We start from the raw sequence: 24817 nt of genomic DNA on the forward strand, positions 1-24817 counted from the left end.
TCTGAAACTGAGGGGCCCAGAACTGGACACAGGACTCAAGGTGTGGCCTAACCAATGCAGAGTCCAGGGGCACAATGACCTCCCTGCTCCTGCTGGCCACACTGTTCCTAATGCAGGCCAGGATGCCCTTGGCCTTCCTGGCCACCTGGGCACACTTCTGGCTCATGTTCAGGCAGCTGTCAATCAGCACCCCCAGGTCCCTCTGTTTGGGGTTGGTCTCTTCTCCCAAGGAACAAGTGACAGGATGAGAGGAAATGGCCTCAAGTTAACACCAGGGGAGGATTAAAATGGACATAAGGAACAATTTCTTCCCCAAAGGGGTTGTCAAGGCCTGGCCCAGGCTGCCCAGGGCAGTGGTGGAGTCCCCATCAATCCCTGGAGGGATTGAAAAGCTGTGGAGACGTGGTGCTGAGGGCCATGGTTTAGTGGTGACCTGGCAGTGCTGGGTTAACAATTGGCCTCAATGATCTTAGAGGTCTCTTCTAACCCTAATGAATCTCTGATTATAAATCTTCAGGAAGTCTAAACCAGTGTGAGCAGCAAGGAGGTGTGCATGGTGCTGCAAGGAAGAGCTGTGGTATGGAACTAGCAAAAGTGGAAGCCAGGGACAAGTGGAGTCCCTCGGGGATCAGTGCTGGCACCAGGCTTGGTTAACATCTTTGTCAGTGACATGGACAGTGGCATTGAGTGCAGCCTCAGCACAGGCTGGAGGGAAGGATCCATCCAGAGGGACCTGGACAGACTGCACAGTTGATGCCAAGCCAACCTCATGAGGTTCAACAAGGCCAAGTGCAAGGTCCTGCAGCAGGGGCAGGGCAATCCCAGGCACTGATACAGGCTGGGCAGGGCCTGGCTTGAGAGAAGCACTGAAGGAAAGGGCTTGGGGTGCTGGGGGAGGAGAAGCTCAGCAGGAGCCAGCAGGGAGCACTTGCAGCCCAGAGAACCAAGCAGAGCCTGGGCTGCAGCCAGAGAAGTGTGGCCAGCAGGGCCAGGGAGGGGATTCTGCCCCTCTGCTCCACTCTGCTGAGACCACAGCTGCAGCTCTGGGGCCAGCTCTGGAAGTTGTTGCCCAGGAGGGTGGTGAGAGCCTGGCACAGGCTGCCCAGGGAGGTGCCCAGTGAAGCCTCCTGCCTGGAGGTGTTTGCAGCCAGGCTGGAGGTGGCTGTGAGCAACCTGCTGTGGTGTGAGGTGTCCCTGCCCATGGCAGGGGCTTGGGGCTGGCTGAGCCTTGAGCTCCCTTCCAACCCTGACAGTTCTGTGATTCTATAAACCAAGTGGCAGCAAAACCTCTGGTGCTAGTTGCAGAATCCACTCTGGTGGGAATCAGTGGGAGCAAACTGCCCTTTTCCTCTTGTTGTGAAGCTCCTGTGGTGGATTAATGCACAGAAGTTGTTTAGGTGGCTTGGATTGGTTGATAGTTGGACTTGATGATCTTGAGGGTCTCTTCCAACCTGGTCTATTCTATTCTATTCTATTCTATTCTATTCTATTCTATTCTATTCTATTCTATTCTATTCTATTCTATTCCATTCCATTCCATTCCATTCCATTCCATTCCATTCCATTCCATTCCAATTACATTCCCCTTAAAATATGTCAATGGTCCAACAGATTACTTGTACTATACATAAGCTGAATTCAGATGGGGCTGTAGAGTCACTTCGTATTTTCAGAAGCATTTAAAGTCACCCAGCAAGGCTGATATGGGTTATAGAACAAAGAACTTTGGGGGTGCTGATTGACAGCCAGCTGAACATGAGCCAGCAGTGTGCCCAGGTGGCCACGAAGGCCACCTGCATCCTGGCCTGCATCAGGAACAGTGTGGCCAGCAGGAGCAGGGAGGTCATTGTGCCCTGTGCTCAGCACTGCTTAGGCCACACCTTGAGTCCTGTGTCCAGTTCTGGGCCCCTCAGTTTCAGAAGGACATTGAGAGACTTGAAGGTGTCCAGAGAAGGGCAACAAGGCTGGGGAGGGGTCTGGAGCACAGCCCTGTGAGGAGAGGCTGAGGGAGCTGGGGTTGCTTAGCCTGCAGAAGAGGAGGCTCAGGGGAGACCTTCTTGCTCTCTGCAACTCCCTGAAGGGAGGTTGTAGCCAGGTGGGGGTTGGTCTCTTCTCCCAGGCAACCAGCACCAGAACAAGAGGACACAGTCTCAAGCTGTGCCAGGGGAGGTTTAGGCTGGAGGTGAGGAGAAAGTTCTTCCCAGAGAGAGTTGTTAGCCATTGGGATGTGCTGCCCAGGGAGGTGGTGGAGTCCCCATCCCTGGAGGTGTTCAAGAGGGGATTGGATGTGGCACTTGGTGCCATGGTCTAGCCATGAGGTCTGTGGTGACAGCTTGGTCTTGATGATCTTTGAGGTCTCTTCCAACCTTGATGATTGTGTGATTCTGATCCTGTGATTGTCCTTGCAGTCATTGGTGCTGCCTGGCCACTCTCCTGGCATTTTTCACTCATTGCTCTGTCTTTCTTCCGCACAAATCTTCCACCTGCAGAAGGAGGAGTTTCCCTTTCCCCTGGTTTTTATTCTCTGCTGCTCTCCTCTCTTCCTTCAGTTCCTTGAGGGGAAAAAAAAAAAAAACAACAGAAGAAAAAGAATAAAAGAAAGAAAATCAAAGCAAAACTGCAAACCCTAAGTGAGCCTTTCATTATGCTCCCACTCCCTATTAAACCATCAGATCAAACTGCCTGTGGGGAATTCCTGTTAAACTGCTTGTGACAGCTGCTGATACATTGAACACTTCTGCTCTCAGGACTGGAAGAAAGTTTCTTTTGTTATATTTTTATCCCCTGCCCCCCTCCTCTTCCTTTTTGTGAGTGCTGCTCAGATCTGTGCCACACCACTGCTTGTCCTGGGGAAGTCATGCATCAGGAGGTCATCAAAAAAGCTCTCTGAGGAAACCTGTCCTTAAAAATGCCAGAAGAGAAGAGAAGAGAAGAGAAGAGAAGAGAAGAGAAGAGAAGAGAAGAGAAGAGAAGAGAAGAGAAGAGAAGAGAAGAGAAGAGAAGAGAAGAGAAGAGAAGAGAAGAGGTTGGAAAAGACCTTTGAGATCATCAAGTCCAACCTATCACCCAGCACCATCTGATCAACTCAACCATGGCACCAAGTGCCTCATCCAGGCTCTTCCTAAACACCTCCAGGGATGGGGACTCCACCACCTCCCTGGGCAGCACATTCCCATGGCCAATCTCTCTTTCTATGAAGAACTTCTTCCTAATATCCAGCCTAAACCTCCCCTGGCAGAGCTTGAGACTGTGTCCTCTTGTTCTGGTGCTGGCTGCCTGGGAGAAGAGACCAACCCCTTCCTGGCCACAACCTCCCTTCAGGGAGTTGTAGAGGGCAATGAGGTCTCCCCTGAGCCTCCTCTTCTGCAGGCTAAGCAACCCCAGCTCCCTCAGCCTCTCCTCACAGGGCTGTGCTCCAGACCCCTCCCCAGCCTTGTTGCCCTTCTCTGGACACCTTCAAGTCTCTCAATGTCTCAGCTCTCTCTCAGTTGGTTCTCAGCTGTCTCTCAGTTGGTTCCCAGCTCTCACTCAGCTGGTTCTCAGCTCTTTCTCAATCTCAGGACTCCTGACATGGATGGAAGGGAAATTTGGGCAATGTGATGGAACTTTTGGGGTGGAGAGGCAGTGAGGAAGCAGAATCATAGGTTGGCTTAGGTTGAAGTGACTTAGAGATCTACTCCAACCCCCTGCCACAGGCAGGGACACCTCCCACCAGCCCAGATTGCTCAAGGCCTTATCCAGCCTGGCTTTGTCCAGCCCCAGGAAGGAGATATCCACAACCTCCCTGGGCAAACTGTTCTTTGTACACCCCCAGGAGAAGCCCCAGTCCTGTGGATTAGTGTGTGATGATCAATCATCATGCAGAGAGGCAAGTGCCTGTTCTACCTGAGCCAGCAGAACAACTTGTTTGGGAGGGAAGTAGAAGGCACTTGTTGCTCAGTGCCTCTGTGAGCTGTGATGGAGACATGCTCTGAATGTGCACACAGGGAACAGTTCTTGATTCCCCCACTGAGAGTAAAAGGGTGAATGAAGGGACTGAATCTGCTGGGTCAAAAGCCTAACAGAGCTCCAATGTGGATGTAGTTGCAAGGTGAGACCTCTTCTCTGTTAGATTTTTCTCCCTGGCATCAGGAGGGCTGTGCAGTCTGGAGAGGAGAAGGGGATCTGATCAATGGCTATCAATAGCTGAGGACTGGGGGTCAGGAAGGAAGGGACAGGGACAGGCTCTGCTCAGTTGCACCCTGGGATAGGACAAGGAGCAATGGATGGAAACTGCAGCACAGGAGATTCCACCTCAACATGAGGAGGAACTTCTGCACTGGAGCAGGCAGCCCTGGAGCAGGCTGCCCAGAGAGGTTGTGGAGTCTCCTTCTCTGGAGCCTTCCCAGCCCTGTCTGGATGTGTTCTGTGTGACCTGTGCTGGATTCTCTGCTCCTGCTCTGGCAGGGGGGTTGGACTCCATGATCTCCAGAGGTCCATTCCAACCCCTAGCATCCTGTGAGCCTGTGATGTGTAGCTATGAGGCAGACTTGGTAGCAGCTGCTTGCTTCCTTTCCTCTACTTCTTTAACAGGAACCTCCAGGAAAGCTTGGTAGAACATGAAGGCAACAGCTGAGAGCCCAGCCTTACTTTTCTTCTTCTTCTAGCAGTGGAAGCTAGGCAGAAAAGTGTCAGCTTTCCCTCCCTCCTCATCACAGCCTCTGGGGGGTTGTTTCAGGGGTGATTTATGAGGAGCTGTGCAGCAGGTACCCCTCCAGTGACCCTCTGTTGGGTTGCATCCCCTTATTTGACAAGCAGTGTGGCAAAGCATCTCTCTCTACAAGGTCAGATTAATCTTCTTCCATGGAGTTTGACCAGGAATGCTTTGCTCTGGGCTTGTTGTTCCTCCATGCATAAATCTTTATTATCCCAACAGTCTGCAGCCCCAGTGAACCAAAGCAAAACTCATTTTTATCCTTCTCTCTATTTATCACCACAGTGAGAGAACTCCATTGAAGAGGAGCTGTGAGAGTTCCCAGCAGGCTTGGTGGGGGCTAGGGGCTGTGAGCCCTTTCTCAGCTTTTGTTTCTCCTCTTCAAAGTTGAATCATGGAATGGTAAGGGAGTTGGAAGGGACTTCTGGGAGATCATCTAGTCCAACCCACAGCTAATGCAGCTCTGCCTAGCCCAAGGTGCACAGGAAGTCATCCAGATGGGTTTGGAATGTCTCCAGAGAAGGACATTCCAGAGATACCTCTCTGGGCAGCCTGCTCCTGGGCTCCAGCAGCCTCAAAGGGAAGATGTGCCAGGAATGGGATATGCCAGGCTGGTTCTGGCCCCAGGTTGGGCATCATTCCCTTTGGGATCATAAATCACAGAGTTATCAAAGTTGGGAAAGACTTCCAAGATCAAGTCCAACCTTCTGCTCAACATCTCCTTGCCCACCAGCCCATGGCCCGAAGTGCTACATCTGTTCATTCTTTGAACACAGCCAGGGATGGGGACTCCACCACCTCCCTGGGCAGCACATCCCACTGCCTGACCACTCTTGCAGTGAAGAATTTCTTCCTGATGTCCAGGCTAAACCTCCCCTGGTACAGCTTGAGGCCACTCCCTCTTGTCCAGTGGTTAGTTACTTGGGAGAGGAGGCCAACACTGGCCTCGTTTCAGGGAGCTGTGGAGAGCAATGCTGAGGGTGGAACTGGAAGTGAACTTCTGTTGGATGATGCTTTGGGAGCAGAGGAGCAGGACCTGGTGGGTCAGAAGGTGTGCTGAAGTGTGCAGGCTCTGCAGCCAGCTCCCTCTGAAGCCTCCAGTTTTACTTCCCAGCACGTTGGTTTGGGTTCATGGAATCAATAAGGTTGGAAGAGACCTCGGAGATCATCAATCCCAACCTGCCACCCAGCACCTCCTGACTACTAAACCATGGCTCCAAGGGCCTCATCCAGGCTCTTCCTAAACACTTCCAGGGATGCTGACTCCACCACCCCCCTTGGCAGCACATTCCCATGGCCAATCTCTCTGTCTGGGAAGAACTTCTTCCTAACATCCTGCCCAAACCTCCCCTGCCACAGCTTGAGACTGTGTCCTCTTGTTCTGGTGCTGGGTGCCTGGGAGAAGAGCCCAACCCCCACCTGGCTCCAACCTCCCTTCAGGGAGTTGTAGAGAGCAATGAGGTCTCCCCTGAGCCTCCTCTTCTGCAGGCTAAGCAACCCCAGCTCCCTCAGCCTCTCCTCACAGGGCTGTGCTCCAGACCCCTCCCCAGCTTTGTTGCCCTTCTCTGGACACCTTCAAGTCTCTCAATGTCCTTTCTAGACTGAGGGGCCCAGAACTGGACACAGGACTCAAGGTGTGGCCTCAGCAGTGCTGAGCACAGGGCAGGATGAGCTCCCTGCTCCTGCTGGCCACACTGTTCCTGATGCAGGCCAGGATGCCCTTGGCCTTCTTGGCCCCCTGGGCACACACTTGTAACTATTCAGGTAGGGCTCTTCTGCAGAGAGAGGGAGGATGATAAATCTGCCATCTAAGTGCTTGTAGCTTTGGCCAGGGGGTGAATTTGAACCCTCCACCCTGAGGCTGACTTCACCTCATCTACCTTTGCACTGAAAGATGCAGTGCATGTCTCCTCTGTCTGCAGCCAGGGTTTGCTAATTCCTGTTAGTTTTCTGTGGCAGAACTGGACTTCAGCTCACTAAATGCAGAGAGTGAGAAAGATAAACCCAGAGATTTTGTTCAACCACACAAATGCTTCTCCATGAAGAAAAAGCAGAGTCCTGCTAAGCTGGGGATGGACTTTCTAGGCAGGGCACATTCGTTTTGGTTCACTGTCCACAGGCACTGGAAGAAGTTGCCCAGAGAAGTTGTGGAGGCTCTAAGCATGGAAGGAAGGTTGGAGGTGACTGCCTGGGGGCTGTGGGGCAGGCTGTGGATGTGGTCTGCCTGGACTGCAGCAAGGCCTTGGACACCATCCCCCACAGCAAACTGCTGGCCAAGCTGTCAGCCCCTGGCTGGGACAGCAGCTCTCTGAGCTGGGTTAGGAACTGGCTGGAGGCTGAGCCCAGAGAGTGGTGGTGAATGGTGCCACAGCCAGCTGGCAGCCAGGCACCAGTGGTGTGCCCCAGGGAGCAGTGCTGGGCCCCAGCCTCTTTAACATCTTCACTGATGATCTGGAGGAGGGCATTGAGTCAGTCAGCAGCAAATTTGCAGCCAATCTCAATCTCCCCACTTCTAGTTCTGCTCCATCCCCACAGTCCTATCCCTCCCTGACCCCCTCCAAAGTCCCTCCCCAGCTTGCTTGCAGCCCCCTGCAGCTCCTGGAAGGCCACCAGAAGGTCTCCTGGGAGCCTTCTCCTCTCCAGCCTGCACAACCCCAACTCTCTCAGGCTGTCTCCAGAGCAGAGCAGCTCCAGCCCTCTGCTCCTCCTCCTGGCCCTGCTCTGGACACCTTCCAGCCCCTCCAGAGCCTTCCTGGCACAGAGGCTCCAGAGCTGGCCCCAGAGCTGCAGCTGTGGTCTCAGCAGAGTGGAGCAGAGGGGCAGAATCCCCTCCCTGGCCCTGCTGGCCACACTTCTCTGGCTGCAGCCCAGGCTCTGCTTGGCTCTCTGGGCTGCAAGTGCTCCCTGCTGGCTCCTGCTGAGCTTCTCCTCCCCCAGCACCCCCAAGGCCTTTTCTTCAGGGCTGCTCTCAAGCCAGTCACTTTCAGTGCCCTACCTGTTTCTCTAGCATGAACTGAAGAAGGGACCACCATGGGCTCCCCAGAAGATCTACCTACAGCAGCTGCCTGCTCCAGACCTAAGAGGGAGGCTTTAGCAGATCTGTATGACTTGGATGTTGCACTCCTGAGTCATGAAATGTCACTTAACTTCTTGCTAATGAAGATCAGCTTTTAATTACTGGTTCTGGCATTGAGAACTGCTGACAGTTGCCCACCTGAGAAAACAGCTCAGGGTCCCTCCTCCCCCCCTGCCAGGCTCCAGTGACCCCCTGCACGTTTCACTTGGTCACAGGGGCAGTGCAAGCTTCTCATTTATTTGACTTTTCCATGGCTCCAGCATGAGGTCCTCCACAAGCTGCTGTCCCCTCCCAGGTGTGCATGTCCCCTGCAGCTGCTCAGGCCTTTTCCTCTGGTGTCTCCTGCTCCCATCCCTGCTGCCAGCAGTTCCTCTTGTTCTGGTGCTGGCTGCCTGGGAGAAGAGACCAACATCTGTCTGTCTACAACCTCCCTTCAGGCAGTTGTAGAGAGTGATAAGGTCACCCCTGAGTCTCCTTCTCTCCAGGCTAAGCAACCCCAGCTCCCTCAGCCTCTCCTCACAGGGCTGTGCTCCAGACCCCTCCCCAGCTTTGTTGCCCTTCTCTGGACACCTTCCAGCATCTCAACCTCCTTCCTAACCTGAGGAGCCCAGAACTGGACACAGGACTCGAGGTGTGGCCTAACCAGTGCAGTGTACAGGGGCAGAATGACCTCCCTGCTCCTGCTGGCCACACTGTTCCTGATGCAGGCCAGAATGCCATTGGCCTTCTTGGCTGCCTGGGCACACTGCTGGCTCATGTTCAGCCTACCATCGACCAGCACCCCCAGGTCCCTCTCTGCCTGGCTGCTCTCAGCCACTCTGCCCCCAGCCTGTAGCTCTGCCTGGGGTTGCTGTGGCCAATGTGCAGCCCCTGGCACTTGGCTGTGTTCAATCTCCTGCCCTTGGCCTCTGCCCATCTGCCCAGCCTGGCAAGGTCCCTCTGCAGAGCCTCTCTACCCTCCAGCAGATCAACTCCTGCCCCCAGGTTGCTGTCAGCTGCAAATTTACTGCTGATGGACTCAATGCCCTCCTCCAGACCATCAATGAAGATGTTAAAGAGGCTGGGGCCCAGCACTGCTCCCTGGGGCACACCACTGGTGCCTGGCTGCCAGCTGGCTGTGGCACCATTCACCACCAAACCATTCCCCACCTGCTGTTACAAACATCCTTCCTCAGGCTCCCCCTTCTCCTGCAGAGTCCCTCCCTGGCTTCATCTGTGCTGCCTCTGTGGTGGTGGCTGCAGAGAAGGGAGGGAAAGCTTCCTTGAGGGCACAGCAAAAGCAGATCCCTGGGTTTTGTCCCAGTTGCTGGCTGTATCTGCTGTTGCAGGCCATGTGCAGTGCAGCAGGACAGGAGGCCATCAGCTCTGAGGGGAAGCAGAAAGGCACTGCAGGGGTGTGTGGCTGCCACAGGACAGGGAGGGCAGATGCTCTGTGGGATGGTTTGAGAGCTGTATGGTCACACATCTGAGCTGCAGGAAGGCTGTGAGTGGGCTTTTGGTGCTGGTGGACTTTGAAGGCTTAGCTGCTGAGCCTTCTCATCTCTGCAGGATGTGTGAAGAGCACTCCTTTGGAAGGCTAATAACTTCCCCCCAGAAATCCACTCAGGGCTGGGTAAGACAAAAGGGACAGGGCTGATATGGAGCCCTGCTTTGTTTCAGGTCCCTGCTTTAAACACCACAGTGTGAGAGGATTTCCAGCTAAGCCAGCAGAAATTTCACCTGGCCAGAATAAGACACTTTAGCCTGCCTCATTCTTGGAAGTCATTGAAGTGCTGTTTCTGGAGTTCTTCCAAAAGCTTTTATCCTCCAGGCAGGAACAAGCTCAGGATGTGTGAGCATAGACAATGAAGGCTGGGCAAAATGAGGAGCTGAAGGAATGGGGCTCCTGGGGTGGGAAATGTTGGTGGCTGTGGGTAGTGGGTACAAGCCCCCCCTGGAGCACAGCCCTGTGAGGAGAGGCTGAGGGAGCTGGGGTTGCTTAGCCTGCAGAAGAGGAGGCTCAGGGGAGACCTTCTTGCTCTCTCCAACTCCCTGAAGGGAGGTTGGAGCCAGGAGGGCGTTGGGCTCTTCTCCCAGGCACCCAGCACCAGAACAAGAGGACACAGTCTCAAGCTGTGCCAGGGGAAGTTTAGGCTGGAGGTGTGGAGAAAGTTCTTCCCAGAGAGAGTTGTTAGCCATTGGGATGTGCTGCCCAGGGAGGTGGTGGAGTCACCATCCCTGGAGGTGTTCAGGAGGAGACTTGATAGGATGCTTGGTGCCATGGGTTAGTTGATTAGGTGGTGTTGGATGATAGGTTGGATGTGATGATCTTGAAGGTCTCTTCCAAGGTCTATTCCTATTCTAATTCTATTCCATTCTATTCCATTCCATTCTTTGTTCTAGCAGTTGCCTGCTGTGCCCCAGGCTATGCCAGGGAGTTTCCCAGGGAGGCAGCAGTGTGTGCATGCCCGTGTTGGAGAAGCCAGGCTTTAGGGATGGGGCAGAAGTACCTCCACAGCCCAATGAAGGGCAGCAAAGCCTCTGGGATTGTTTAGCCTGGAGAAGAGGAGGCTCAGGGGTGACATCATTGCCCTCTACAACTACCTGAAAGGTTGTTGTAGCCAGGAAGGGGTTGGTCTCTTCTCCCAGGCAGCCAGCACCCGAACAAGAGGACAGAGTGTCAAGCTGTGCCAGGGGAAGTTTAGGCTGGAGGTGAGGAGAAAGTTCTTCCCTGAGAGAGTTGTTAGCCATTGGGATGTGCTGCCCAGGGAGGTGGTGGAGTCCCCATCCCTGGAGGTGTTCAAGAGGGGATTGGATGTGGCACTTGGTGCCATGGTCTAGTCATGAGGTCTGTGGTGACAGCTTGGACTTGATGAGCTTTGAGGTCTCTTCCAACCTTGGTGATACTGTGAGACTGAGATACTGGGCTTTGTCCTGCTTCACTCAGTGCTCTGCAGCAGCCTGACATCCTAACATGAGTCAAAAAGCAGGCTGCCCCAAGGCTGGCTTGCAAAGCCCTCCAGAAGCTCAGGGGTGGGTGGTAGTGGCCTGAAAATCAGCTTGGATCAGGAGTGGGAATGAGCTCTGTGATTCAAAGCAGGGAGCTAATGGGATCCGGTGTTAGGGTCGGGCAGGTGTGAGATGCTAGCCAGGAAGAGGTGAAAGTAAGCTTTCATTTAAGGCTCCTGGGGCACAATGCAATGAGCTCTGCAGGCAGTGGCATTGTACTAGTGGAGAAAGGTATTTCCCCCTTCCTGACCTCCTGCCCCCCCTTCAGTCACAGGAATCCATAAGTTCAAGGGTTTGGGTTTGACTTAGCAGGGCAGTGAAGAGGCTGTGGTAATTCTTTGTAGCTATTAAACTTTCATGGCTGTGCAGCCTTGTGGTTGGAGCTAAAGAGATGGTCACTGCTTCACTCTCCTGGGGTGGGATTTCAATCAAGTCAGCCTTGCTCAGATTTAGAATCCCAGCCTTGCAGGCTGCTAAGCGTAAGGAGGTTGTGTTACAGGGAGCAGGACCTTTGCCTGCCTCTGTAATTACTGTCTCTCCCTTACCCAGCTCTGCAGAACTGAGCTCCATGTAATGCTCTGGTAGTTCTTGTTCTAAACTCCATGCAGCCCCCGTGGTGCTTCTGCTGCCAGGCCTGGTGCTGCAGCACCCATCCAGCATCTTCTCAGGAAGCAGGAGGGCAGGGCTTTGCCAACAGCTCCTCTCGCTCAGTCCAGCAGAGGCTGAGGGCTTTAGAGAATCTACCTGAAATCCCTGCATGAAAGGCTTTTTTTATCCACTCCTTGGAGCTTCTGACTGCTGGGTTTTAAGCAGTTCCATGGTTTGTGAGGAGAAGAAGGGAGGGGCTGGCTTTGCTTTGATGTCTCCAGCACTGATCAGTCCTTTTCAGTTGCAAGGTGATGTGTGTCGCTCAGGGAGCTAACCTGGCAGGCAGCTTTGTGCTGTGCCTTTCACTTCTGCCACCGTTCCTCTTCAAAGCAGCCGTGACTGTATGGCCCTGGCCACCTCCTCTTGCAGTCTGAAGCCTGAGCTGTGGGCTTTGCTGCTGCCTTGTCAGTGGGGAGCAAAATGGAGAAGCCCTACCCTGGGCTGAGTCCTGAAGGGTCACTGTCAAACAGAGCGCCGGGCTGCTGGGGGGACAGATCTCTGTGGGGTTGTGTGCTCTTCTGTGCTGCAGCCAGTGACAGAAATGAGCCATTTGTGTGCCCAGATGCTGCTGTGTTCCCTGCCCAGCTGCTGTGCTCCCTGCCCAGCCCTTTGCCTGCTCTTTCAGTCGTGTGCCTTCGCTTCTGCTGTGCCACAGCGGCTCCGTGCCACAGCGGCTCTGTGCCTCGCTGCCCGCATCTCCCGCTCCCCATGCTGCCTGAGCTGCTCAGCAGACCTATTGTGTGTCCAGCAAAAGCTGAAATCGATGTTGATGGCTTTTGCTTTTTTTTTCCCCTTCCCCCCTGCCCCTTCTTCTCTTGACAGTTTTTTATCATGCTGTTAATTGTATTCCTGTTGGAGCTCACCGTTGTGATTCTGTTCTTCGTCTACACCGACAAGGTAAGTCAGAGTCTTCATTTTTCTTTCACCCTTCAGCAAATCCTTATGCCCCTTTCCCCTATAAATAAATCATGAAGCACTTGGCTTGGTATGCACATCATGCCTCTGTCTTCCTTGAGACACCCCTCTTGGAAGGAGCTCTCTCAGAATGCATAAACAGCCTGGCAGGACTGGGCTCTCTGGCTTGCTCGTGTGTACAGCTCAAGGTCACACATCTTGCCAAGTGCATCTGCCATGTAGAAGGGAAAACAAACTCAAAGCCCCCCCATGAAAAAAAGCAAAGGAGCCAATGAACCTTACCAGGAACATGTCAGAAGAGAGACACCCAGCAGAAGGAGCAGGAGTTATAAGAAAGAGGTTTACAGTGTAAGAGTTGTTACAAAGGAGGTGTCCTTAGTCAAGGCAGACAATTCACTGTCCTTCCAAGCTGCTCCTTGCAGCTCAGGTGTGATGAGATTCTAGTTGGAAGCCAAAGTACATGTGGAGAACTTTAATCATAGAATTATAGAGTGCTGGGAGTTGGAAGGGACCTCCAGAGATCATTGAGCCCAAGCTCCCTGCCAAAGCAGGATCAGCCAGGGCAGGTCACACAGGAACACATCCAGCTGGGTTTTAAAGGTCTCCAGGGAAGGAGACTCCACAACCTCTCTGGGCAGCCTGCTCCAGGGCCTCCAGCACCCTCAAAGCAAAGAAGTTTTCACTCATGGAGGTGTTGGGTAGAATGTTGGACTTCACAGTATCACAGTATAACTAACTTGATGACCTTAGAGGTCTTTACCAACCTTAGTGATGCTGTGAACAGAATCTTTTACAGCTGAAGACTGAGGGAGCCTGGAAATCACAGGGTGGGTGGCAAAATTTTGCCATCAGGTCCATGGCCAATAAGCAGCTGCTTCTGAGGTGGAAAGAGAAAAGAGGAATAAAATAACAGATCAGATCAGTTACACAAGGTAGCAGAAGGAGATGAGGATTAACAGCAGACCTGGCTCTATTCAGTGTGTTTCAGAATAAGATGAAGAAAGGTATGAGGTCACCAGGACTTTCTGGGCTGCATCAAAGGTGTGTGGCCAGCAGAGCCAGAGAGGTGATTCTGCCACTTTGCTCACCTGGAGACCTCACCTGCAGTGCTGTGTGCAGGTCTGGAGCCCTCAGCACAGGAAGGACCAGGACCTGATGGAGCAGGTTCAGAGGAGGCCATGAGAATGATCAGGGGGTTGGAGAACCTCTGCTACAAGGACAGGCTAGGGGGCTGGGGGTGTTCAGCCTGGAGAAGAGAAGGCTCCAGGGAGACCTCATAGCAGCCTGCCAGTACCTGAAGGGGGCTACAAGAAGGCTTCAGAGGAACTGTTTGCCAAGGGGTGCAGTGACAGGACCAGGGCAAAGGCTTCAAACTTCAGAGCAGATTTAGATTGGGTGTGAGGAAGAAGTTCTGCACCAGGAGGGTAATGGAACACTGCAGCAGGATGCCCAGGGAGGTTGTTGGGTCTCCATCCCTGGACATATTCAAGGTGAGGCTGGAGAGGGCTCTGGGCAACCTGCTCCAGTGGAGGATGTCCCTGCTGAGTGCAGAGGGGTTGGACTGGATGAGCTTTGGAGCTCCCTTCCAGCCCAGAGCATTGTGTGATTCTAGAAAGGCTCTGAATGAAGGAGGGAGCTCTGTGAGTGACTGTTGAGTGCAGGGCTGAAGGCCTGGCAAGAGCCAGGCTAGCAGGCAGTGTGCTGTGGCTGGAACATGGAATTAATTCACAGGGTAATTGCAGTAGAAGGAGCAATTTCAGATGACTTGTGAGCATTATTGGATTCTGAATTACTTGTAGCCTCCTGGGAGAGAGAGCTGCACATCATGCACCACAGCTCAATAAAAGGCTTCTCCTTCATGTGCAGTGGGCATCCAAGCCCCAAATACAGCACCTGGAGAGGGAAGCTGTTGGAAAGTAGCCTCTGGTCATATTTATGAATTGATATCCTCACCTCACTGGGAGTTTAAGGCTGAGCTTTGGTTGTAATTAGAAGTGGTAGGAAGGTAGGAGAGAGCAGTCATGGAAAAGGATTATGGAGAATGCCAAGATTGACTCTGGGACAGGAAGAGATCCTTTGCTTAAGGGATCTAAGGAAAGGAAATGATCATAGAATGGGTTGGCTTGGTAGGGACCTTCAAGATCATCCAGTTCCAACCTCCTGCCATGGGCAGGGACACCTCCCACCAGGACAGGCTGCTCAGGGCCTCATCCAGCCTGGCCTTCAACACCTCCAGGCAGGAGGCAGCCACAGCCTCCCTGGGCAGCCTGTGCCAGAGTCTCCCCAGCCTCACTCTCAACCATTTCTTCCTCCTCTCCACTCTCAATCTCCTCTCTCCCAGCTCAAAGCCATTGCTCCTCAGCCTGGCACTCCCAGCCCTTGTCCAAAGTCCCTCCCCAGCACTCCTGGAGCCCTTCAGGCGCTGGAAGGCTGCTCTGAGGTCTTCCTTGAGCCTTCTCTTCTCCAGGCTGCACAGTCCCAACTCTCCCAGCCTGGCCCCATGGGGGATGTGCTCCCCATATTCTGATGATCTTTGTGGAACTGATCATCTTCTGGACCTGCTCCAACAGATCAATGTCCTGCACTGGGAGCCCCAGAACTGGAAATGACAGCAACTTCTGGGTTAGGAACTGGCTGGAGGCTGAGCCCAGAGAGTGGTGGTGAATGGTGCCACAGCCAGCTGGCAGCCAGGCACCAGTGGTGTGCCCCAGGGAGCAGTGCTGGGCCCCAGCCTCTTTAACATCTTCATTGATGATCTGGAGGAGGGCATTGAGTCCATCAGCAGTAAATTTGCAGCTGACACCAAGCTGGGGGCAGGAGTTGATCTGCTGGAGGGCAGAGAGGCTCTGCAGAGGGACCTGGACAGGCTGGGCAGATGGGCAGAGGCCAAGGGCAGGAGATTGAACACAGCCAAGTGCCAGGGGCTGCACATTGGCCACAGCAACCCCAGGCAGTGCTACAGGCTGGGGGCAGAGTGGCACAGCCTGAGACTGTGTCCTCTTGTTCTGCTGCTGGGTGCCTGGGAGAAGAGCCCAACCCCCACCTGGCTACAATCTCCCTTCAGGGAGTTGGAGAGAGCAAGAAGGTCTCCCCTGAGCCTCCTCTTCTCCAGGCTAAGCAACCCCAGCTCCCTCAGCCTCTCCTCCCAGGGCTGTGCTCCAGACCCCTCCCCAGCTTTGTTGCCCTTCTCTGGACACCTTCCAGCATCTCAACCTCCTTCCTAACCTGAGGAGCCCAGAACTGGACACAGGACTCAAGGTGTGGCCTAACCAGTGCTGAGCACAGGGCACAATGACCTCCCTGCTCCTGCTGGCCACACTGTTCCTGATGCAGGCCAGGATGCCCTTGGCCTGCTTGGCCCCCTGGGCACACTGCTGGCTCATGTTCAGGCAGCTGTCAATCAGTACCCCCAGGTCCCTCTCTGCCTGGCTGCTCTCAGCCACTCTGCCCCCAGCCTGTAGCTCTGCCTGGGGTTGTTGTGGCCAAAGTGCAGCCCCTGGCACTTGGACTTGTTGAATGCCATCCTGTTGGCCTCTGCCCATCTGTCCAGCCTGGCAAGGTCCCTCTGCAGAGCCCTTCTGCCCTCTCACTGACCAACATCTGCTCCCAGCTTGGGGTCAGCTGCAAATTTGCTGCTGGTGATCCTGGAACTAGAGGATCCTTGAGGTCCCTTCCAACCCTAACAATTCTAAGCATTCTCCCTCGCTCCATTACTGGGACTGTGCTTTGGCAGGGTGTTAATTATTCAAAAGCCCATCAAGACAAGCTCTTTGCAGCAATTCCCAGCTGCTTTGTTGGCACCAGGCTTGTGGTCTTTTGCTGTGGAAGAGCACACAGCTGTGGAAGTGGAAAGGGAAGGCAGCCTAAGCTAACCCATTCTTAGTCATCTTCTTTGGAGAAGCCCCAAAATTGCCTCTCCTAGTGACTTGGCAGCTGCTGGACAGGACAGGCTGCTGCACTCAAGGCAGCCTAAGCTAACCCATTCTGAGTCATGTTCTTTGGAGAAGCCCTAAATTTGCTTCTCCTGGTGACCTGGCAGCAGTCTCTGAGCTTTTCAGCAGCCCATTTCCTCCTCTCCCTCAGGTTGTCATCTTTTCTTTTCTTGATGGAGAAATGTGGGGGCTGCTCAGCCTGGAGAGGAGAAGGCTCCAGGGAGACCTCAGAGCAGCCTTGCAGTGCCTGAAGGGCTCCAGGAGAGCTGGGGAGGGACTCTGGCCAAGGGCTGGGAGTGCCAGGCTGAGGGACAATGGCTTGGAGCTGGGAGAGAGGAGATTGAGAGTGGAGAGGAGGAAGAAATGGTTGAGAGTGAGGCTGGGGAGACTCTGGCACAGGCTGCCCAGGGAGGCTGTGGCTGCCTCCTGCCTGGGGGTGTTCAGGACCAGGCTGGATGAGGCCTTGAGCAGCCTGTGCTGGTGGGAGGTGTCCCTGCCCATGGCAGGGGATTGGAATTGGATGATCTTGAAGGTCCCTTCCAACCCAACCCCTTCTACAACCCCCTGAAACACTTCTTTGGAGCTCATGAGCTAGGTGCTGCCCTGCAGCAGCAACTCTCAGAACTGGCTTTGTGGTCTGGTTTTGTAAAGAGAGATGGGGAGGGCTTGGGGAAAGCTCAGGAGTGCACAGCATAGGAAGCAGGAGGAACAGTGTTTGCTTCTTGGAGCTGCAGTGGAGCCTCACACCTTGGTTGCTCTTCCCCCAGCTGTCCTGGCTGGGTTTCTATCACAAAATATCAATCCCTTGACTTCTGCAGTGGTGAAGTGTGGGCTGTGTGGGAATAGGAAGTGCATTCCCATGGGATAGCTGCCTGGGATAATATATAGCAATGCAGCACTTTCCTTTTGTCTTGGCAGCTCCCAGAGGAGCAGAGGGACTGGTTCACAGCCTGTCTTCCACTCAAAGTGGGCACCCCAGGGACTCCAGGGCTCTCTTGGACCTCCTGCATCTCCCTCTGCAAGTGATGGAGGGCTGGTCTCTTTTTATTTATTATTTTGGAGGGCAGGAATGAGAGAGAGAAGAGAATCACAGAACTGGCAGGGCTGGAAGGGACCTCAAGGCTCAGCCAGCTCCAACCCCCCTGCCATGGGCAGGGACACCTCACACCACAGCAGGTTGCTCACAGCCACCTCCAGCCTGGCTGCAAACACCTCCAGGCAGGAGGCTTCCACCACCTCCCTGGGCAGCCTGTGCCAGGCTCTCACCACCCTCCTGGGCAACAACTTCTTCCTCACAGCCAATCTCAAGCTCCCCACTTCTAGTTCTGCTCCATCCCCCCCAGTCCTATCCCTCCCTGACCCCCTCCAAAGTCCCTCCCCAGCTTGCTTGCAGCCCCCTGCAGCTCCTGGAAGGCCACCAGAAGGTCTCCTGGGAGCCTTCTCCTCTCCAGCCTGCACAACCCCAACTCTCTCAGGCTGTCTGCAGAGCAGAGCAGCTCCAGCCCTCTGCTCCTCCTCCTGGCCCTGCTCTGGACACCTTCCAGCCCCTCCAGAGCCTTCCTGGCACAGAGGCTCCAGAACTGGCCCCAGAGCTGCAGCTGTGGTCTCAGCAGAGTGGAGATGTGGGTATTGAATGGACTTTGTGTGATAATGAGAACTAGGGCAGGTTGTTATCCCTTGGAGAGCACTGCTGATTTCAGGTTAAATGTGTCCCCATTTGAAACAGTCCAAGCTCCAGTGTGATCCTGTGACACTGACAGAGCTGTGTGGATGCTTGCTTGAAAGACCATTCACAGTGTCACAGTCCCACCAAGGTAGGAAGAGACCTCACAGATCATCCAGTCCAACCTGGCACCACAGACCTCATGACTAGACCATGGCACCAAGTGCCACAATTAATCCCCTCCTTCCAGTATCTGAAGGGGGCTCCAAGAAGGCTGGGGAGGGACTGCTCAGGATCTCAGGCAGTGATAGGACTAGGGGGGATGGAATGAAGCTGGAGGTGGGGAGATTCAGGCTGGAGGGGAGGAGGAAGTTCTTCCCCATGAGAGTGGTGAAGCCCTGGGATGGGTTGTGCAGGGAGGTGGTTGGGGCCCTGTCCCTGGAGGTGTTTAAGGCCAGGCTGGCTGAGGCTCTGGCCAGGCTGATCTAGTGTGGGGTGTCCCTGCCCATGGCAGGGGGGTTGGAACTGGCTGAGCCTTGTGGTCCCTTCAAGCCCTGACTGATACTATGATACCTCCAGGGATAGGGACTCCACCACCTCCCTGGGCAGCACATCCCAATGGCTAACAACTCTCTCTGGGAAGAACTTTCTCCTCACCTCCAGCCTAAACCTCCCCTGGCACAGCTTGAGACTGTGTCCTCTTGTTCTGGTGCTGGCTGCCTGGGAGAAGAGCCCAACCCCCACCTGGCCACAACCTCCCTTCAGGGAGTTGTAGACAGCAAGGTCTCCCCTGAGCCTCCTCTTCTGCAGGCTAAGCAACCCCAGCTCCCTCAGCCTCTCCTCACAGGGCTGTGCTCCAGACCCCTCCCCAGCCTTGTTGCCCTTCTCTGGACACCTTCAAGTCTCTCAATGTCCTTCCTAAACTGAGGGGCCCAGAACTGGACACAGGACTCAAGGTGTGGCCTCAGCAGTGCTGAGCACAGGGCAGGATGACCTCCCTGCTCCTGCTGGCCACACTGTTCCTGATGCAAGCCAGGATGCCCTTGGCCTTTGCTCAGCACCTCACTGGCCTCTGGGGGAATAGAAATCCTGCTGATAAAATGTGGAGGTTTGTCCCACTTCTCTCTCTTGTAATCCTTCTGGTTTTAGCATCTGGATTTATTGTTGTGGTTTGTTTGTGGTTGGTTTTTTTTCTTGTAATGATTCTCCTGGAGGCACAGAGAGAAGAAAAGGGGGGGGGGGGGGAAGTCCATCTTTGCTTTTCTTTCTTTGCAGCTGTAATAGATGCTCTCTTTTCAGCAGGCTGGTTTGCTCAGGTGCCTGCAGTGCTCCTGATTTATGGCCAGAGCTTTGGGGCTGCTGCTTAAATGCCCACCCATGGAAGAGCATAAACTAAACCACCACAGTGTGTGCTGGATCTATCACATTTTTCCACCCCCTTCCCCCCTCCTTCCTCTCCCCTTCCCATCCTTTTCTGTTTGATTTGTCCAGCTGAACGACACAGGGGCAGTTCCAGGAACAAAAGCACTGCAGGATCACCCCTGAGGATGCTTGATTAGGGGAGCAGTTGCTGCCATTGGCACTTTGGTTTGCTGCAGTCATTTTGGGGACCCTCTTCTAGACCTTTGAATTGCAGGGGGGGCATCCTGGAGGGCACAGCCCTCCTGTGCAGGTTCAGTTTGGTTTTGCTGAGCCCCCTTCATCTCCTCACACTTCCCTTCCTGCTGCTAATTGTCAACCCTCTTCTGGAGGTGTGCTGCTGCCCCCAGGGCATGGAACTGTTGGGGGGGGTCCAGAGGAGGCCACAAAGATGCTCAGAGGGGTGGAGAGAGGGCTGGGAGAGTTGGGACTGTTCAGCCTGCTGCAGTTAGTTTGGGGACCCTCTTCTAGACCTTTGAATTGCAGCTCAGGCATCCCTGAGGGCACAGCCCTCCTGTGCAGGTTCAGTTTGGTTTTGCTGAGCCCCCTTCATCTCCTCACACTTCCCTTCCTGCTGCTAATTGTCAACCCTCTTCTGGAGGTGTGCTGCTGCCCCCAGGACATGGAACTGTTGGAGGGGGTCCAGAGGAGGCCACAAAGATGCTCAGAGGGGTGGAGAGAGGGCTGGGAGAGTTGGGGCTGTTCAGCCTGCTGCAGTCATTTTGGGGACCCTCTTCTAGACCTTTGAATTCCAGGTCAGGCATCCTTGAGGGCAGAGACCTCCTGTGCAGGTTCAGCTTGGTTTTGCTGAACCCCCTTCATCTCCTCACACTTCCCTTCCTGCTGCTAATTGTCAACCCTCTTCTGGAGGTGTGATGCTGCCCCCAGGGCATGGAACTGTTGGAGGGGGTCCAGAGGAGGCCACAAAGATGCTCAGAGGGGTGGAGAGAGGGCTGGGAGAGTTGGGGCTGTTCAGCCTGCTGCAGTTAGTTTGGGGACCCTCTTCTAGACCTTTGAATTCCAGGTCAGGCATCCTTGAGGGCAGAGACCTCCTGTGCAGGTTCAGTTTGGTTTTGCTGAGCCCCCTTCATCTCCTCACACTCCCCTTCCTGCTGCTAATTGTCAACCCTCTTCTGGAGGTGTACTGCTGCCCCCAGCACAAGAAGGACATGGAACTGTTGGGGGGGGGTCCAGAGGAGGCCACAAAGATGCTCAGAGGGGTGGAGAGAGGGCTGGGAGAGTTGGGGCTGTTCAGCCTGCTGCAGTTAGTTTGGGGACCCTCTTCTAGACCTTTGAATTCCAGGTCAGGCATCCTTGAGGGCAGAGACCTCCTGTGCAGGTTCAGTTTGGTTTTGCTGAGCCCTCTTCATCTCCTCACACTTCCCTTCCTGCTGCTAATTGTCAACCCTCTTCTGGAGGTGTGCTGCTGCCCTCAAGACATGGAATTGTTGGGGGGGGTCCAGAGGAGGCCACAAAGATGCTCAGAGGGGTGGAGAGCCGCCCCTGTGGGGACAGGCTGGGAGGGTTGGGGCTGTTCAGCCTGCTGCAGTCATTTTGGGGACCCTCTTCTAGACCTTTGAATTGCAGGGGGGGCATCCTGGAGGGCACAGCCCTCCTGTGCAGGTTCAGTTTGGTTTTGCTGAGCCCCCTTCATCTCCTCACACTTCCCTTCCTGCTGCTAATTGTCAACCCTCTTCTGGAGGTGTGCTACTGCCCCCAGGACATGGAACTGTTGGAGGGGGTCCAGAGGAGGCCACAAAGATGCTCAGAGGGGTGGAGAGAGGGCTGGGAGAGTTGGGGCTGTTCAGCCTGCTGCAGTTAGTTTGGGGACCCTCTTCTAGACCTTTGAATTCCAGGTCAGGCATCCTTGAGGGCAGAGACCTCCTGTGCAGGTTCAGTTTGGTTTTGCTGAGCCCTCTTCATCTCCTCACACTTCCCTTCCTGCTGCTAATTGTCAACCCTCTTCTGGAGGTGTACTGCTGCCCCCAGCACAAGAAGGACATGGAACTGTTGGAGGGGGTCCAGAGGAGGCCACAAAGATGCTCAGAGGGGTGGAGAGCCGCCCCTGTGGGGACAGGCTGGGAGGGTTGGGGCTGTTCAGCCTGCTGCAGTCATTTTGGGGACCCTCTTCTAGACCTTTGAATTGCAGGTCAGGCATCCTGGAGGGCACAGACCTCCTGTGCAGGTTCAGTTTGGTTTTGCTGAGCCCCCTTCATCTCCTCACACTTCCCTTCCTGCTGCTAATTGTCAACCCTCTTCTGGAGGTGTGCTGCTGCCCCCAGCACAAGAAGGACATGGAACTGTTGGGGGGGGTCCAGAGGAGGCCACAAAGATGCTCAGAGGGGTGGAGAGCCGCCCCTGTGGGGACAGGCTGGGAGGGTTGGGGCTGTTCAGCCTGCTGCAGTCATTTTGGGGACCCTCTTCTAGACCTTTGAATTGCAGGGGGGGCATCCTGGAGGGCACAGCCCTCCTGTGCAGGTTCAGTTTGGTTTTGCTGAGCCCCCTTCATCTCCTCACACTCCCCTTCCTGCTGCTAATTGTCAACCCTCTTCTGGAGGTGTGCTGCTGCCCCCAGGGCATGGAACTGTTGGAGGGGGTCCAGAGGAGGCCACAAAGATGCTCAGAGGTTTGGAGAGAGGGCTGGGAGGGTTGGGGCTGTTCAGCCTGCTGCAGTTAGTTTGGGGACCCTCTTCCAGACCTTTGAATTGCAGGGGGGGCATCCCTGAGGGCACAGACCTGATGGAAGAGCAGGATTTGCCATGAAGCCTGAGCCATTCCTCGCCTGGGGGGGGGGGGGGGGGGCTCTGAAATTCCCAGCCTGAATTCCATGCCTGCTTTAGCCCTGTGGAGAATGGCCCAGAGACTGGCAGAGGACTGAAGGATGATGCCTGCTGGTGGGTTTGTTTCTTTTCCATGGGATGTGTGGAGGTGCCTCCTGCTCTCCCTGTGGCAGTAAATGGTAATGAGCTCCTCCACAGCTTTTACTGCAGGCTTGTAAAAAAATACAGTCTGTGGGTTGGAGGCATTCCCTGCTTTGTTCCTCAGGAACACTGTGACCACTTGGCATTGCTGGTTGGAGGTGTTGCCTGCTCCCACACAGATGCAGATTGCAGGCAGCAGGCAGGGATGTAGAGGGAGTGGCTTCGAGCATAGAATCATAGAATCAATAAGGTTGGAAAAGACCTCAGAGATCATCCAGTCCAAGCTGTCACCCAGCACCATCTGATCAGCTCAACCATGGCACCAAGTGCCTCAGCCAGGCTCTGCCTAAACACCTCCAGGGATGGGGACTCCACCACCTCCCTGGGCAGCACATCCCAATGGCTAACAACTCTCTCTGGGAGGAACTTTCTCCTCACCTCCAGCCTGAACCTCCTCTGGCACAGCTTGATACTGTGTCCTCTTGTTCTGGTGCTGGGTGCCTGGGAGAAGAGCCCAACCCCCACCTGGCCACAACCACCTTTCAGGCAGTTGTAGAGGGCAATAAGGTCTCCCCTGAGCCTCCTCTTCTGCAGGCTAAGCAACCCCAGCTCCCTCAGCCTCTCCTCACAGGGCTGTGCTCCAGACCCCTCCCCAGCCTTGTTGCCCTTCTCTGGACACCTTCCAGCAGCTCAACATCTTTCCTAACCTGAGGAGCCCAGAACTGGACACAGGACTCCAGGTGTGGCCTAAGCAGTGCTGAGCACAGGGCACAATGACCTCCCTGCTCCTGCTGGCCACACTCTTCCTGATGCAGGCCACAGCATAGCTCAGTCCTTGCAACCTCTTTCACATTTGGCTTTAAAGACAAAGAGGGAAAACTGAATCTTTTCCAACTTCTGCACTTGTGAGCAGCTGCTGAGGGAGGTTGTGGATTCTCCCTCCTTGGAGGTGTTCAAGGCCAGGGTGGATGAGTAACATCTGCTAGTGTCCATGCCCATGGCAGGGGGTTGGAACTGGATGAGCTTTAAATTCTCTTCCAAACCAAACCATTCTGTGATAGTAACCCAACCCAACCTGCACCAGAGCATGCAACTCCTGTGTCCATGCTGTTGTTGAGCAGCCTGTGTGTCAGTGCTCTGATCTTCAGTTTGAGTTCTACTCATTTTGTTGCTCCACACACTGAGTAGTTCCTGCCATGTGGCAGCTCCCTGGCAATGGTATCATAGTATCCTAGTATCAGTCAGGGTTGGAAGGGACCACAAGGCTCAGCCAGTTCCAACCCCCCTGCCATGGGCAGGGACACCCCACACCAGATCAGCCTGGCCAGAGCCTCAGCCAGCCTGGGCTTAAACACCTCCAGGGACAGGGCCCCAACCACCTCCCTGGACAACCCATTCCAGGGCTTCACCACTCTCATGGGGAAGAACTTCCTCCTCCCCTCCAGCCTCAATCTCCCCACCTCCAGCTTCATTCCATCCCCCCTAGTCCTATCACTGCCTGAGATCCTGAGCAGTCCCTCCCCAGCCTGCTTGGAGCCCCCTGCAGATCCTGGAAGGCCACAATGAGGTCACCTGGGAGCCTTCTCTTCTCCAGCCTGAACAGCCCCAGCTCCTTCAGTCTGTCCTCACAGCAGAGCAGCTCCAGCCCTCTGCTCCTCCTCCTGGCCCTGCTCTGGACACCTTCCAGCCCCTCCAGATCCCTCTTGCAATAGGGGCTCCAGAGCTGGAGGCAGTACTGCAGGTGGGGTCTCCCCAGAGCTGAGCAGAGGGGCAGAATCCCCTCCCTGGCCCTGCTGGCCACACTTCTCTTGCTGCAGCCCAGGCTCTGCTTGGCTTTCCGGGCTGCAAGTGCACACTGAGAGCTCCTGCTGAGCTTCTCCTCCCCCAGCACCCCCAAGGCTCTCTCCTCAGGGCTGCTTTCCAGCCAGTCCCTGCCCAGCCTGCATTTGTGCCTGGGGTTGCCTCCACCCAGCTGCAGGACCCTGCCCTTGGTCTTGTTGCCCCTCCTGAGGTTGGCTTGTGCCCACCTCTCCAGCCTGTCCAGGTCCCTCTGGATGGATCCCTTCCCTCCAGCTGCCTGCTGCCCCACACAGCTTGGTGCCATCAGCAACCCTGCTGAGGCTGCACTCAGTGCCACTGTCCCTGGCACCCACAGAGATGTTGAACAAGCCTGGTCCCAGCAGTGATCCCTGAGGGACTCTGCTTGTCCCTGGCCTCCCCTGGGCCATGGACCCATGGACAGCCACTCTTTGGGTGCAGCCCTCAAGCCAGTTCTGTATCCACCCAGTGGTCACCCCTCACACCCCTGTGGCACCAGCCTGGAGCCCAGCCTGTGGTGAGGACAGTGTCAAAGGCCTTGCTCAGGTCCTAGTAAACAACATCAGTTGCTCACCCCTCAGCTATTTATTTTGTCACCTGTTCATAGTAGGCCACCAGCTTGGTCAGGCAGGTTAGGGCTCTACATGAGTGCTGCCATAGCTAAAAACTGTTTTCTCTCCCATCATTTCCACTCTCTGCCACTGAAGTCACCAGCTTGATGTTAACCAGATGAGGTTCACCTGG

The 24817-nt window shown here is 54.8% G+C and overlaps 1 protein-coding gene across 3 annotated transcripts in view; it reads left to right on the forward strand.

Moving 5' to 3' along the window:
• TSPAN4 (tetraspanin 4) overlaps nucleotides 1-24817 on the forward strand; it is a 393869-nt gene that overhangs the window by 311657 nt on the left and 57395 nt on the right. For all 3 annotated transcript variants that reach the window (XM_054171779.1, XM_054171780.1, XM_009904392.2), the window contains one exon: nucleotides 12228-12302. In XM_054171779.1, coding sequence (XP_054027754.1) covers nucleotides 12228-12302 — 75 coding nt within the window. The remainder of the gene's footprint in view (nucleotides 1-12227; nucleotides 12303-24817) is intronic.

Source organism: Dryobates pubescens, chromosome 22, assembly GCF_014839835.1.
Source record: "Dryobates pubescens isolate bDryPub1 chromosome 22, bDryPub1.pri, whole genome shotgun sequence".
Lineage (NCBI taxonomy): Eukaryota > Metazoa > Chordata > Aves > Piciformes > Picidae > Dryobates > Dryobates pubescens.